This window comes from Macaca fascicularis, chromosome 17, assembly GCF_037993035.2.
Source record: "Macaca fascicularis isolate 582-1 chromosome 17, T2T-MFA8v1.1".
Classification (NCBI taxonomy): domain Eukaryota; kingdom Metazoa; phylum Chordata; class Mammalia; order Primates; family Cercopithecidae; genus Macaca; species Macaca fascicularis.
This window is the reverse complement of record NC_088391.1, coordinates 86,641,561-86,658,004: the sequence shown is the minus strand read 5'-3', so window position 1 is coordinate 86,658,004 and position 16,444 is coordinate 86,641,561. Positions and strand designations below refer to the sequence as shown.

The window sequence follows — 16,444 nt, the reverse complement described above, 5'->3', positions numbered from 1 at the left end:
TCCAATCCAAGAAGAAAAAATCTCCAGAGAGGACTGCGTATGACTTAACTTTTGTATTAAGGATCCCATCATATACAAAAATTGTCTACATACAGTATTTCTGGAGTGTTCAGTTTCACTAATTTTACTGTTCAGTTCTTAGGCATTTTAAGATAGGAAACGGAATTGGAACTGCAATTTATAACACCAAACCTACAAAAATAAAGAATCTGTTGTACTATGAGATATATATTTGGTCTTCTTCCAGTTTCCTGACATACAGCTCCTGCAACCCACGGGATCTCTGGAGTGATTACTTTTTTGTATACTAATGAAATGGTTGGTACCTGGGCACCCCTAGATAGTTTCAGGATGGGTAGTTGCCAGGGGAACCTACCAGGTGAAAAGGTTGGAACTTTGAGTACCCTCTACCCTCCTAGGGTTGTTGAAGGTTGAATTGGTTACCAATAGCCAATGATATAATAAATCATGCCTAAGTGATAAAGCTTCCACAAAAACCTAAAACGACAGGGTTTGGAAGAACTTCCATGCAGCCAAAAACATGGAGGCTCCTGGAGGACGGTACACTCAGAGAGGGCAAAGGAACACCATATCCCTTCCCACATGCCTGGCCCTATGGATCTCTTCCATCTATTTGGTTGTTCATCTGTATCCTCTGTAATATCCCATAATAAACCAGTAAACCTAAGTGTTTCCCTGAGTTCTGTGAGCTGCTCTAGCAAATTAACTGAACCCAAGGAAGGGGTCATGGGAATCCTCATTTACAGCCAGTCAGTCAGAAGCATAGGTAAAACAACCAGGGCCTTAGGAATGGCTTCTGAAGTCAGGAGCGGTCTTGAGGCGCTGAGCTCTCCATCTGTGGGATCTTAGGCTACCTCCAGGTAGACAGTGTCAGAACTGAACAGAATTAGATGATATCCAGCGCTGTCTGCTGAAGAATCTGTAGGAGTACTTGGTGGAGAGAAATTCCCACACATTTGGATGAACAGAGGCCACAGACGTATTCTGCACTGTGAGAATATAGCAGGAGAAACTGAATTTCTTTGTACTCCGAGAACCAAATGACGATAGTTTAATACATGAATCAAGAATCAATTTTCCGGCCAGGCACAGTGGTTCATGCCTGTAATACCAGCACTTTGGGAGGCCGAGGCGGGTGGATCACTTGAGGCCAGGAGTTCAAGACCAGCCTGGCCAATATGGTGAAACGCCGTCTCTACTAAAAATATTTAAATTAGCCAGGCATGGTGGTGCACACCTGTAATCGCTGCTACTCCAGAGGCTGAGGGAGGAGAAACGCTTGTACCCGAAAGGTGGAGGTTGCAGTGAGCTGAGATCACATCACTGCACTCCAGCCTGGGTGACACTGCGAGACTCCATCTCAATTTTCTTAGAGGCATGGGGTCACTTGCATGGTAAATCAAAATAGCCTTCCCTGGTTCTTCATCTTAAAATACCAACAGTTCCTGGAAGTACAGTCCATTCCTACATTACTGTGCATGAAGTAGCAACTGAAACAAGACTCGGTTTAGAAATGCATGCTTCGTTTTTACCAACACAAGATTTGATAATCTTGAAAATAAGCACTTTTCCTATTATCCATCCAATATATAATATTGTTCATTATGTAAATTATTTGCAAGCCTACATATGGAAATACTATATTTCATTTTAAGCCACATAATTCAAATTCTTATACTAGCTTATTATTATGGGAGATGGATTTAACCTCTACCCAGAATCCTAAAACTATCAAACAATTCAATTATGAGAAAATTAGCCAGAATAAAACAGTACAACTACTATCTGGAGAAAACACATCAGAAAGCCAACTACAAGTGATGCTGTAAATGGTGGTAGTGAGAGGCACAGGAAAAACACGCTGGCCTGGTGTATTAGTCCGTTTTCATGCTGCTGATAAAGACATACCCAAGACTGAGTATTTTTTTTTAAAAAAGAGGTTTAATGGACTCACAGTTCCATGTGGCTGGGGAGGTCTCACAATCATGGCAGACGGCAAAAGGCACATCTTACACAGCAGCAGACAAGATGAGAGCCAAGCGAATTTATAAAATCTTCAGATCTCGTGAGACTTATTCACTACTGTGAGAACAGTATGGGGGGAACCACCCCCATGATTCAATTATCTCCCACCAGGTCCCTCCGATATGTGGGAATTATGGGAGCTACAATTCGAGATGAGATTTGGGTGGGGACACAGCCAAACCATATCTGGATACGGAAAAAGTTTTATTCTTCCGCTCAGCTCACCCAACTAAACTCCTTCATTCAACAATTTACTGAACTTACCAGACATTAAAATAGTAGCATAGCTCAGAATCTTTTGAACTGGAATATGACCTTCAGAAAGTTGCTAGAGCACTTTTTGTTTCCTTTTGTGTACATGTAAACAGTAATGTTTGTCCTCATTTCAGAAGTGAGGCTGAAATGTGATGAGAGAGCACCGTAACAAGTTTAAGTGATATAAAAATGTAGAAATGGATTTTGTGTTTTGATTCAGCAAAACTATGTAAGCGTTCTTACCAAGTAAATGAAGAAATCGATCATTTCACACTGCCCACCATTTAATCTTCCACTTAAGACATTCGTTCGTGCCAGATATACCTAAGACCCTCTGTAAAGTCTATTAAATTTAGGGTTTCAGATCCCAGGATTCATTATCCCCATAGTTCTTTTCTGATAAACACACATCTCATAAGAGTTTCAAAAGGCCACAACACCCCATCATCATCTACTGCATAATCCTATTGATATGGGAGGGGGGCAGGGAAGTGCTGGGTAGAGAAGGGTGGGGTCCCTGGTGAGGGCTGCGCCCTTGGGCCTGTGCCCACAGACCTAAGTGAGAACAGGCACTCCTGTTTTCATGCCCAAATGTTGCATTTTCCAAGATCACTCTGGCCAGCCACGCACCCCATACTGTACCCATATAAATCCAAGACCTTAAGCAGACACAGACACAAACGACTAGATGTCTACAGGAGAAGAAGAACATACCAGCAGACACTGGCAGAGCAGAGACGGCACAGTGACGTGGATGCCAAGGGGAGTTCAGCCAGGGGTGGCCATAGAAGAGTCTGGCCGCTGGGCAGCCCGACTCCAGAAGAAGACCACCCTCCCACTCTGGGGGGATCCCCCACTTTCAGCTCCCTACGCATCTTGCTGAGAGCCACCTCCACCACTCAATAAACCTTGCACTTAACCTTCCAGCCCACATATGATCTGATTCTTCCAGTACACTGAGCAAGAACTCAGGCTGTGACACTGGCCCCGTCCTTGCAAGAAAGCAGAGGGTCTATTGAGCTGACTAACACAAGCCATCTGCAGATGGCATAGCTGAAAGAGCACACTGTAACACACGCCCACTTGGGCTTCAGGAATCCTAGACATTGCCACGGGGCCGGAACCCAAAAGCGCTCCCCACGCACGGCCTCTTCACCTGCCCATCTGCGTGTTCCCAGTAACGGTTTGAGCAGCAGGGCCCCAAAGACGGAAGCCACAACCCTGTTGCACGCCCTGCAAGGGAGATATGAGAACTCTCCCATTCCACTATAATAGAAAATTTAAAATATATTTTCTGGTTTTTTTTTTTGTTTTTTTGGTTTTTTTTTTTTTTTGAGGCAGAGTCTCACTCTGTCGCCCAGGCTGGAGCACAGTGGCGTGATCTCAGCTCACTGCAACCTCCGCCTCCCAGGTTCAAGCAATTCTCGTGCCTCAGCCTCCCAAGTAGCTGGGATTACAGGCTGCCACCATGCCCGGTTAACTGTTTGTATTTTTAGTAGAGACACGGTTTCACCATGTTGGCCAGGCTGGTCTCGAACTCCTGACCTCAGGTGATCCGCCCACCTCACCCTCCCAAAGTGCTGGGTTACAGGCGTGAGCCACCACGCCCAGCCTTAAACTTTATTTTCTATAGTTTGTTATGAACAATGTGTCCTACATGAACTAAAATGATAAATGGTCTTCCTAGAAATCAAGATGTGTGGCCAGGCGCAGTGACTCATGCCTGTAATCCCAACACTTTGGGAGGCCAAGGAGGGGCGGATCATCAGGTCAAGAAATCGAGACCATCCTGGCCAACATGGTGAAACCCCATCTCTACTAAAAATATGAAAATTAGCTGGGCGTGGTGGCACATGCCTGTACTCCTAACTGCTCAGGCTGCTCGGGAGGCCAAGGCAGAATCGCTTGAACCTGGGAGGCAGAGGTTGCAGTGAGCAGAGATCGTGCCACTGCACTCCAGCCTGGCAACGGAGCAAGACTCCGTCTCAAAAAAACAAAAAAAAAAAGAATTATGATGTGTATCCCATTTGAGAGTCACTGCTACTTGCCAGATCACATTGAACAAAATGACACTTTATTTGGGAGACAGAGTTTCACTCTGTCGTCCAAGCCAGAGCACACTGGCACCATCAGCTCAATGCCTCCTCAAACTCCTGGGCTCAGGCAATCCTTCCACCTCAGCCTCCCAAGTAGCTAGGACTACAGGTGGGTACCGCCATGCCTGGTTAACTTTTTTTTTTTATTTTACTTTTGTGGAGATGAGCTCTTGCAATGTTGCCCAGGTTGGTCTCAAACTCCTGGCCTCAAATAATCCTCCTGCCTCAGCCTTCCAAAGTGCTCAAAGTGCTAGAATTACAGTTGTAAGCCACCACACTGGCCTGTTATTCAGATTCAGAATGCACTAGCAATGACTTACATTCTCCCTTTACTAAATCACACCAATAAATTGCCATGTTTCAGCATCACTGATTTATACCTCTTGGTGAACATAGTAACATTTTACTGGGAATTTTGGGAAAGAGCTGTCTCAAAAAGTCTTGTATTGCAGTGATAAAGCTACAAAAAAAAGGAGCAGTCATTTAAAACTACTTTAATTATATGCCATAGCCCTTGATGTTTCTAATACATGTGAGACTAAGAAAACAAACAATAAAGTATAAAATAGGTAGAAGGTATATACATTTCTGCAAATATTCTAATGGTAGTAGGTAAGAATAAATACTTTAAGACACACTTTTTCTAACACAGTAACTGAAAAAATTTTAAATTGCCATGCTGCAGCACTGAAGACAGTTTGAATCACCAGAAAAAGTGTGGACTTAGTAACGATGTGGTCACACAGTAAATAGCCCTTAGTGAAAAAACTTGTGCAAATTATTGTGCAAAGTAACCACTATTTTTTAAGGTGAGTTAGTCATTGAAATTGAAATGCAAACTTCCTAACAGAAATGTCACATAGTTAAGAAACCCGTTATTATAGCAAACCTGTTTTTAGAAAAGTCTTAATTTTCGAAAACACAAAAATTATATTTCTACATTTTTTATATATCCTATTGCACTTTTTTTTTTTTTTAAAGAAAAAAAAAGACAGGGAAGGAGAGAGACAGAGTCTCACTCCATCACCCAGGCTGGAGTGTGGTGGCACAATCACAGCTCACTGCAATCTCCAACTCCTGAGCTCAAGCAGCCCTCCTGCCTCAGCCTCCTGAGTGATTGTACACTATTTTCAAAGAAATATTTATATTCATTATTACCATCTGATTTTCACAAAAATTCCCATGGGTGACACAGTGAAAACTGCTGGGAACTTGCAGGTAACTTTTTAAAGTGTGCGTTTTCTTACATAACTGGACAAATGTCACAGGATTATCCAGTGGCAAGTCCAAGATTAAAATCTGTTTCCCTTTTCAAGGTAATCCACAAAGCTATACTTTCTAATAGCTTCATAGAGTACACGATAGAAGTTCTCTGTATATTTATAGAGCAGGCTACTGCAGTGGAACTATTTATGTTTCACCTGACATCCCAACAGGTGCCAGCTACCCCTACCTTCCAAGGTGAGATATCTAGGGCCACTTGGAAAAGTTTGTAAGTGTCCTCTTTGCAGGACAGAGTAGATTGACTGGTGTATCTGACTCATCCCCGAAAAATCTAAATGGCAAGAGACTAGCAGGCTCTCTGCTCTCATAAGAAGGAAGAAGGGGTTGCTATTTGGACTGTCCTCTGTCTACAGACATGGTCAAGGCAAAGAATACATGTATGCTTCTCACAGACCAAAGAGAGCTGGCTTGGGTTGTCTTAAATCTCGTCCACAAGGCGACTCGAGAAGTCCTTTGCATTTCCATAAGACGTTTTAGAATCAGTTGGTCAATTTCAATGAAATAAAGTGCTAGAATTTGATTAGATTTAATTGAATCTGTAGACCAATCTGGGGGCCACTTGACATCTTTACAATATTGAATCTTCCTATTCATGAACATGGTATATCTCTTAATTTTAAGTGTTTTGTAAGTTTCTTATAACTATTCCTGGGGTTTTCAGCAAAGTGTTCTTGCACACCTTTCATTAGGTTTATTCTCAGGTTTTTTTTTTGTATTTGTTTATTGCTAATATATAGAGACTCTGTTGCTACAAAAGTATGTTGAATTTGTTATCTAGTAAGTGGCCTTGCTAAATTCATTTCAATTATGATAGTTTGCAGATTATTTGTGTATCATCAAGTTCTCTGTGAATGACAGTTTTATTTCTTCCTTTCTCAAAATCTTTATGCCCTATTTCTTGCCAAATTATAGTGGCTGGGCAATTGTATTAGTTCGTTCTCACACTGCTAATAAAGACATACCCAAGACTGGGTAATTTGTAAAGGAAAGAGGGTTAATTGACTCACAGTTCAGCATGACTGGGGAGGCCTCAGGAAATTTACAATCATGGCAGAAGGGGAAGCAAACACATCTTCTTCACATGATGGCAGGAAGGAGAAGTGCCAAGCAAAAGGGGGAAAAGTTCCTTATAAAACCATCAGATCTCGTGAGAACTCACTATCATGAGAACAGCATGAGGATAACCACCACCATGATTAAAGTAACTCCCACTGGGTCCCTCCCATGACAAAAATAAGTAAAACTATATTTTCCCATAACATAATGTTGTATATGGAAAATCCTAAAGAATCAACACAAACACAAAAATTATTAGAGCTAATAAACAAGTTCAGCAAGGTTGCAAGATAGAAAATTGGTACACAAATTGCACTGGCTAGGCCAGGCACAGTGACTTATGCCTGTAATCTCAGCTCTTTGGGAGGCGGGTGGATGACTTGAGGTCAGGAAGCTCAAGACCAGCCTGGCCAACATGGCGAAACCGTCTCTACGAAAAATACAAAAATTAGCTGGACATGGTGGTACATGACTGTAATCCCCACTACTTGGGAGGCTGAGGCAGGAGAATCGCCTAAACCTGGGAGACAGAAGTTGCAGTGAGCCAAGACTGCACTACTACACTCCAGCCTCCTAGGTGACAGAGCGAGACTCTGCCTCAAAAACAAAAACAAAAACAAAAACAAAACTGCATTAACTAGGACCTCTAGCAGAATGTTGATTACAAGTAGTAATAGTGGGTATCCTTGTCTCATTCTCCATCTCAGCAGTGGTGGGGTATGAGGAGAGCTACCAATATTCACCATAAAGTATGATGGTAGCCATAGGATTTTTGGTGTACTCATCAATATAGATTCCCAAACTGTTTAAAAGGTGTTTTTTCTTTCACAAATGGTGTTAAATATTTATCAAATACTTCTTCTGCACCTTTGAAAGAATCTTTTTCTCTGTAGTCTTTTTTTTTTTTTTTGAGAAGGAGTCTTGCTCCGTCGCCCAGGCTGGAATGCAGTGGCCGTATCTCAGCTCACTGCAAGCTCCGCCTCCCGGGTTTACGCCATTCTCCTGCCTCAGCCTCCCGAGTAGCTGGGACTACAGGCGCCCACCACCTCGCCCGGCTAGTTTTTTGTATTTTTTAGTGGAGACAGGGTTTCACCGGGTTAGCCAGGATGGTCTCGATCTCCTGACCTTGTGATCCGCCCATCTCGGCCTCCCAAAGTGCTGGGATTACAGGCTCCTGTAGTCTTTTAATGTGATGACTTATACTGACTTTTGAATGCCAAACCGAATTTACATCCTTGTAATAGAAACCAGTGGTGTGTATATGTATTTGTGTGTACAAACATAATATTTGGACTTCTTTAAAATTTAGATTCATTTGCTATTAGGTTTTTCAGAATTTTTGTATTTATGTTCATGAGACTTTCCTATAATATTTTTATTGTAATGTTCTTACACTTGGAAGAATGTGTATTCTGTAGCTGTGTGAAGGTGTTATGTGTATTTCAATTGGGTCAAGTTAACATCTTTACTGTTGAATGTTTTCCTATAGGCTATTGAAAGAGGCTAAAGCCTTCCACTATAATTACGAATTTGTTCATTTCTTCTGTCTTTAGCTCTGTCAATTCTTGTTTTATGTATTTAGAGGTTTTATTATTAGGCTCACATCCATTTAAAATTGATATTTTCTGGTAGAGTGAACCCTTTAGTTGTGTGGAATGGCTTTCTCTACTACTCACAAAGGTATCTTTTTTTCACTTTTCTCCTCATTTTTCAATTTTTCTATGTTCTTATAATTTTGCCATGTCTCTTGAGTAGAGTTTTGGTTTTTTGTTTTTTTAATTTGGACATGGAGTCTCACTCTGTCGCCCAGGCTAGAGTGCAATGGTGCGATCCTGGCTCACTGCAACCTCCGCTCCCAGGTCTCAGAGATTCTCCAGTCTCAGCTTCCCAAGTAGCTAGGATTATAGGTGGCCACCACCACGCCTGGCTAATTTTTATATTTTTAGTAGAGACGCGTTTCACCATGTCGTCCAGGCTGGTCCCAAACTCCTGATCTCAAGTGATCCGCCCACCTCAGCCTACCAAAGTTCTGGGATTACAGGTGTGGGCCACCATGCCCAGCCTTGAATAGAGGTTTCTAATCAAAAAAATCTGTTTCCTATAAGTTCAGAGAGCTAATAACATCTGTAATAAAAATCTGAGTTTAAGAAAAAAGCATAAAGAAAAGTATGACAAACCAAAACCTAACTACATTGAGTTTATATAATAAATTACAACAATAGGATGATAGTTTTTCTGAGAGCACAGTTGTATCTTATTTAAAAACACATCAGCTGGGCACGGTAGCTCACACCTATAATCCAAGCACTTTGGGAGGCTGAGGCATGCAGATGGCTTGAAAACAAGAGTTTGGCTAGGCAACATGGCAAAACTCAGTTTCTATAAAAAAATACAAAAATTAGCCGGGCATGGTGGCATGCACCTGTAGTCCCAGCTACTCGGGAGGCTGAGGTGGGAGGATCACCTGAGCCCAGGAGGCAGAGGTTGCAGTGAGCCAAGATCACGCCACTGCACTCCAGCCTGGATGACAGAGCAAGATCCTGTCTCAAAAAACAAACAAACAAAAAAAAAACACCACCCTCCCTACCTGTCAGGTTGTTAACTAGACACACTCAACCATTCAAATCAAGGTAAAAATATATAAGTAAATAAAAAGGACTCTGAGGAAAGTTAATGTCAAAAAGTCCCAGCACAAAAGTTTAGCAGTGACTCATAAGGAAATCCAGGCCAGGTGTGGTGGCTCATGCATACAATCTCAACACTCTGGGAGGCCAAGGCAGGAGGACTGCTTGAGCCCACGAGTTTGAGACCAGCCTGGACAACATAGTGAGACCCCATTTCTACAAAAATATAAAAAGTAAAATTGTAAAAAGTCGTTGGATATAGCGGCACACACCTATAATCCCAACTATTCAGGAAGCTGAGGCTGCAGTAAGCCATAATCACACCAATGCACTCCAGCCTGGGTGACAGAGCAAGACCCTGTCTCAAAAAAAAGAAAAAAAAAAGAAAGAAAAAAGAAAAAAAGAAAAGAGAAAATCCATTAAGCCTTCATTAAGAACCTATTTATTCTGGTCATCTCACTTCTTACAGTCCTAAGAGATGAACAGCTTCAACGACAGTTGATTCTACAGACAGACACGAGTAAGAAATAAGCAACAGTGTAAATAAAGAGCAGCTGGGGTCTGACCAATACTGAAGAGGCAATGAACTGCAGCATCTCCCAAGGGTATCAAGTAAACATACTGAAAACCCAAGTCATCAAGAAAATTAAACTGCATTCAGTAAAATCTGTTCAAAAAGTAAAAAGCCAGCTGGGCATGGTGGCTCATGCCTGTAATCCCAGCACTTTGGGAGGCCAAGGCAGGAGGATCACAAGGTCAGGAGATCAAGACCATCCTGGCTAACGTGGTGAAACCCCGTCTCTATTAAAAATACAATAAACTAGCCGGGCGTGGTGGTGGGCGCCTGTAGTCCCAGCTACTAGGGAGGCTGACGCAGGAGAATGGCATGAACCCGGGAGGCGGAGCTTGCAGTGAGCCAAGATCGCGCCACTGCACTCCAGCCCGGGCAATAGTGGCAGAGCAAGACTCCGTCTCAAGAAAAAAAAAAAAAAAAAGTCAGAAGCCAAATAATACACTGAGAAAAGCTGCTTGTCACAGTTATCTTGAATTATCCTTGGTAGCGGCAGGCCTCACTAACCTTCAAAATTCTCTCATGTTAGATGCACATACATTTAAGTGTTACACATTTATTTTATCAATCTATTTCCCTCAGAATCCCACAAATATATTTAAATGTTTTATTTAAACATGAAATAATGTTTATTTTAGATATTATTTAAAAAGAAGAGCTATTACTAGAATTCACTAAGACACTGAGTGATTTGGTTTCATGATACAAACCTACGGCAGCATGAAACTGAGATAAAGCATCAGCTAGCTGTCCAGCTGCAAGTAATTTCTTGCCCAATTCAAGATGTTTCTCAACATCTGCATTTACTCCACATTCAGCACCTAAAAACAAAATTAAAAACAATCAGTTAACTTTCCACAAACCAAGATTTAATTCTAAAAAATATAATATTAAAAATAGTTATCTGTCTCAGTCATCTGCTCAGATGAGAAAACTCACAGAGGCTGAAAAATGATGTAAAGAACATAACATAAAATACAAACCCTATTTCATTTTATGGAGTACAAGACAAAAAATATACCCATCTTGACCTAATTAGTCAAAAGAATGTAACCAGTCTAGAAAATAAAGGAAAGTTGTGTAATGCAGAAGTAGTAAACATATTTTGAACAATAAAAGGAAAATTGTTTGAAGTTAGAATCTCACCTTTAATGAATATCATATAGACTGTTATAACATTTAAGTATGTATTAAGCACCTATAATGCACTAGGCACTATTCTAGGTATCTGGCATAAGTGAGCAACATTCAAAAACTCCTGCCCCTGATACCCTCCTGGCGCCTGATGTTATCGTGGAAGGAGACAGATATGATAAATAGGTAAATTACATAGCATGTTACGTGAAAAGTACTGTGGAAAAAGTCAAGCCATGTAAAGAGGTAAGGAGTTCAAGGTACTTAGAGTAGTAAACAAGGGGGTAAAGGGCAGGACTTCTTGAGAAGCTGACATCTGAACAAGACTTGAAAAAAGTGAGGAACTCACCATGCAGACAGCTAGGAAAAGAGCTTCCAGGAAGAGGGACCAGCTAGTGCAAGGGTCCTAAGTCGGGAGCATGCAGATATGTTCCAGAAACAGCAGAGAGGCCTGGATGGCTGCAGCAGAGCCAAGAGGAAGATAGTAGTATGAGGTCAAAGAACTAGAGGACCTGACTATGGCTTTGAATATTTACTTGTCTTAAAATAGGGAACTACTGCAGAATCAATAACATGATCTGATGGACTAGGCCAATTATCAATGTATTGCCTCTTGGCTCTGAATTCATCCTTCAGTACTTGCACTGCAATAAAGGCCTGGAGTTTGCAAGCATTTCCTCTTTACAGTGAGTATAATGTTATGCTTTGTCAGTATAGGGCACTGAAGCAACACTGCAGAAAGGACACTTCCTAGTTCTGCTTGCTGTATTTTAACTGTCTTCTGGCTCCTGCTGCATGGTCTGTCATGGGGTGGACTTCCTGGTGCATGGTATGGATGAGGAGGACATCCAGGGGTACTTAGCCATAGCTGTATGCCCAGGGGTCCAGTTCCTCAGTGACCTGGCAACATCAGCCCACACACTCCAGATTTCACACCCACAGAAGCACCTGGACTCCCTTCATAGACAGGCTGACCAGCCTTGGCTCACCTATATGTGAAAGGATTGTCTTCTGCTTGCCCAGCTACTATGGACCAGCCACCCAGCAATCTTCTTCATCAGCAAACCTGGGCTACAGCTATACCTTCTCCAGTAAGATCTAAACCCCAGCCTGGTAGAGGGGACCCCTCTTGCAGGTTGGTCCTTCCTTGAGGCTATCTCTTAGTCCTAGAATATCCGTCAGAGTTCTCTTTACATCTTTAGTTACTCTTCTATCATAACTTAACGGTTCTGAGATTAAACTTCCCCTTTCTAAGTAACTACATGATTTCTATCTCTCCTCAATGGACCATGAGTGACACACGATTGGTATTGGGAGCAGTCCTAGGAGACAGGCCCACAGAGATGCAATTTGAGGACTGGTTTGGTCATGATCTTGGGCTTCAATGCAGTGCTAAGTTCATCGCCAATGGGAGATGAAATGCTAGTAATCCACAGTAGGTATTGGAGTCACAATTAACTAAGCTATCACTTTGGTTGACTGTAATGAAGTACTAATTGAGGCACATGTCTTAGAAGCCCAAGTGGCTGCTGCAACTGACCACAATGGCAGAAATTATGAAAATAAGTACTGTGATGTGGGGTGGGTTCTTTTGAGAGCCCTAGAGCAGGGTCCCCAAGCCCCCAGCCATGGACCAGTACCAGTCCATGGCCTGTTAGGAACGAGGCCACACAGCCGGAAGTGATCAGCAAGCCAGCGAACATTACCACCCGAGCTCCACCTCCTGTCAGATCATTAGATTCTCATAGGAGCACAAACCCTATCGTCAATTGCGCATGCAAGGGGTCTAGGTTGTGCATTCCTTATGAGACTCTAACTAATGCCTGATGATCTAAGGTGAAACAGATTCATCCTGAAACCATCCTCCCCCTACCCAACCCGGTCCGTGGAAAAACTGTCTTCCACAAAACCAATCTCTGGTGCCCAAAAGGTTTGGGAATTGCTGCACTGGGGCACCTACAGGGAGAAGATAACCAACCCAGATCCAACTTTCAGCTCAAGTCATGGTCAGATTCAGCTGAAAATCAAATATAAAATTTAATTTGATTATGAGGGTTGCTGAATTAAAACAATAGCTGAATTCATGGTCTCACCAAGTTTCTCCTATGAAAGGGCACAGATTAGTAAAGAACAGAATCCTTAAATTTGGAATGGGAATATTTATTTGGACCCAAATGAAACTGACCAACTTGAACCCCCAAGTCCTTCTGAGTCTCCCTTACCAGAAGTAGTTTTCCCCCCTTGTCTGAGGAGATGAGTCTTCCACTGCTTAAAAATCTGAGGACGGCTTTACCTACGGTGGAGGCCTTAAAAGAGGATGCTCATCCTCAAGACACACCCTAACCACTGCCATTGTCACTAACCCATGTCTAATCTTGGCAGGCTCCAGAGGAACAGGTATATACTATGACCCAAAGGAAGTAGCTGAACACACCAAAAGATCTGTTGATAAACGAGCAGAATCCCACAGAACATACATGGCAATAGATTCTAAAGGTGCTAGACCAGGAGGGTGAAATATAACACTACTTTGGCTCTAATTCATTTATATGTGCATGCTTATAAAGCAGAGGTCAACAAACCGTTTTTTGTAAATAAAGTTTTACAAGAACGGGGCCATGCCCATTAATGGATGGGCCATATTGTCTATGGCTTCTTTCACACTGTAGCAGCACAACAGAGTTGTTGTGACAAAACCCATATGGCCTCTAAAACCTAAAATATTTACAATCTGACTCTTTACAGAAAAGGTTTGACTACTTCTATACTAGAGATCCCACATTTAATGTGTTAACTCACAAAACTGGAAGTGGCTTTAACAGCTTACTTGATTGGCTGACTGAAACTTGAAGTTTAATTTAATTAGTTAAACATTAATTATATTAATTTAACATTTAATAAGGCTGAGGTTCCAAAGTTTCCCTAGCATAAGAAGAGAGGAATCCAAAGGCTTAGAGAGACAAGAAGGTTGGACTGGATTTATCATGTGTTACCTACACACCAAACTGCCACTTATGTCCAGGAGAGGGCCTAGAAAACACTCCTTTTACTAAGGCATTGAGAAACCTATTAGTAGCCAGGCGCAGTAGCTCATGCCTATAATCCCAACACTCTGTGAGGTCAAGACAGGAAAACTGCTTCAGGCCAGGAGTTCAAGAGTAGCCTGGGCAACATAATGAGACCTCATCTCTACAAAAATATAAAATAATTAACCAGGCATGGTGGCACACACCTGTAGTCCCAGCTATTTAATACTTGGGGGGGCTGAGGCAGGAGGATGGATCCTTTGAGCCCAGGAGTTCAAGTCTGCAGTGAGCTATGATCGTGCCACTGTATTCCAGTCTAGGAGACAGAGCAAACCTTGTCTCTGAAACAAAAAAAAATTTTTTTTTAAAGAGAGGGAGAAGTGTATTACTGAGGGACCACCTACAAGGTTTTCAAAATTCTTGTCACTCCCCTTTGTAGGAGAGGTATGACTACAGGAGGAAGTCAATATTGAGATAAGTTGAATTCAGTGGGGATGATGGGATTTTAGAGTTGCGCAGAAACTTAAGCAGCAGCACTGAACCATCAGAGACAAGGTGGGCACAACAATGCAGAGGCTCTTAATAATCAGGTAGATAAAATGACATACTCTATGGATGTCACTCAACCTCCTTCTCCATCATATCTAAGCTTGTGCAATGGACCCATGAACAAAGTGGCCAAGGTGACAGAGATGGAGATTATGAATGGGTTCAAAAACAAAGATCAGGCCAGGTGCGGTGGCTCAGGCCTGTAATCCCAGCACTTCAGGAGGCCAAGACAGGCAGATCACCTGAGATCAGGAATTCGAGACCAGCCTGGCCAACACGGCAAAACCCCATCTCTACTAAAAATAAAGAGATTAGCCGGATGTGGTGGTGCATGCCTGTAATCCCAGCTACTAGGGAGGCTGAGGCAGGAGAATTGCTTGAACCTACGAGGTGGAGGTTGTGGTGAGCTGAGATCATGTCACTGCACTCCAGCCTGGGTGACAATGCAAGACTCTGTCTCAAAAAACAAAAACAAAAACAAACAAACAAAAAAACACACACACACAGATTAGTCCTTTCCAAAACTGAAAAAAGTGATCTGGCTAAAGCTACTGCAGAGCATCTGATATGCCAGCGCTGGAGACCAATACTGAATTCCCAGTATGGCACCATGGGTAGAAAAGAGACAGCTGGCCACCTAGTGGCAGGCTGATTTAATTTGGTTCTCTTCCATAATGCATCCATTTCTCATATTCCAGATACGAATTTGCCTGCAAGGCTTCTGCCAACTCCACCATTCATAGACTCACAGAATGTATTACCTACCATCACAGCATTCTATACAGCACTATGTCTCTCATTAAGGAATTCACTTCATAGCAAGTGAGGTGGACAATGTGCTCATGACACTAAGATTAATTGGTTTTACCATTACTCCATCACCTAGAATGGCTTAGTAAAGAGTTAAGTAGCAGCACTAGTTAGCAGACAAAAACCTGAAAGGATGGGGCTCTGTTTTACAAGCAGCAGCAGGCATGGCTCCTCTCATTATTATACCCACATAACCCACTTGCAAAATTTCTGCTTCTAGTCCTGGCAACTTTGAGCTCGGATGGTTTGGAGATCTTAGTCCTTAAAGGAGAAATGCTTCCAAAGGGTACACAACAATGTTTCCGATTAATTGGAAGATGAGACTGCCACAGGGTCATTTTGTACTTCTTATGTCACTGAAACCAACAAGCCAAAACATTGGTTAATCTACTAGTTGGAAAAATGAATCCGAATTACCAAGGGCAAACAAGTGTGCCATTTTGCAATGGAGGTAAAGTAGGATAAGTGGAACTCAGAAGATTCTCTAGGGCGTGTCATACTACTTTTATGCCCAATACAAAGTTAATGAAATGTTACAGCAATCAAAAAACAGAGCAAATAAGACACAGTCCCTTCAAGAAGGAAAGTTTATGAACCACTCAATCAGGTTAAAAAAAAAAAAAAAAAAAAAAGCCAGAGTAGCTGAAATTCTGGCAGAAGGCAAGAGAGGTATAGGACAGGAAGTAGATGAAGGAAGCCACATATATCAGCTACCATCTCAGACCAGTTACAGACACAAGCTATGTAGTAGCTTTGCATATTTTCTCTTTGATTATATACATGTTTATTTGTATATACAGTCAATCTTTATAATTCAGATTCTGTATTTATGAATTTGCCTATGCACTAAAATTCATTTGTAATCCCCAAACTCATATTCACAGCATTTTCACAGTCATTCAAGAACACATGCATGTTCAGGGCAGCAAAATACTGAAATCACTCCAAGCATATGTTCCAGTTGAGGTTGAACAAGGTAACACTCCATCTTCC

The 16,444-nt window shown here is 42.0% G+C and overlaps 1 protein-coding gene across 3 annotated transcripts in view; it reads right to left on the bottom strand.

Annotated features, from left to right (window-relative positions):
• Nucleotides 1-16,444, bottom strand: part of DNAJC3 (DnaJ heat shock protein family (Hsp40) member C3) — a 108,148-nt gene that overhangs the window by 67,172 nt on the left and 24,532 nt on the right. For 2 of the 3 annotated variants that reach the window (XM_005586110.4, XM_074021288.1), the window contains exon 2: nt 10,643-10,753. In XM_005586110.4, the coding sequence (XP_005586167.1) occupies nt 10,643-10,753 (111 nt within the window). Of the gene's footprint in view, nt 1-2,310; nt 2,444-10,642; nt 10,754-16,444 lie in introns of all 3 variants that reach the window. The other variant, XM_074021287.1, reaches the window with a different exon arrangement.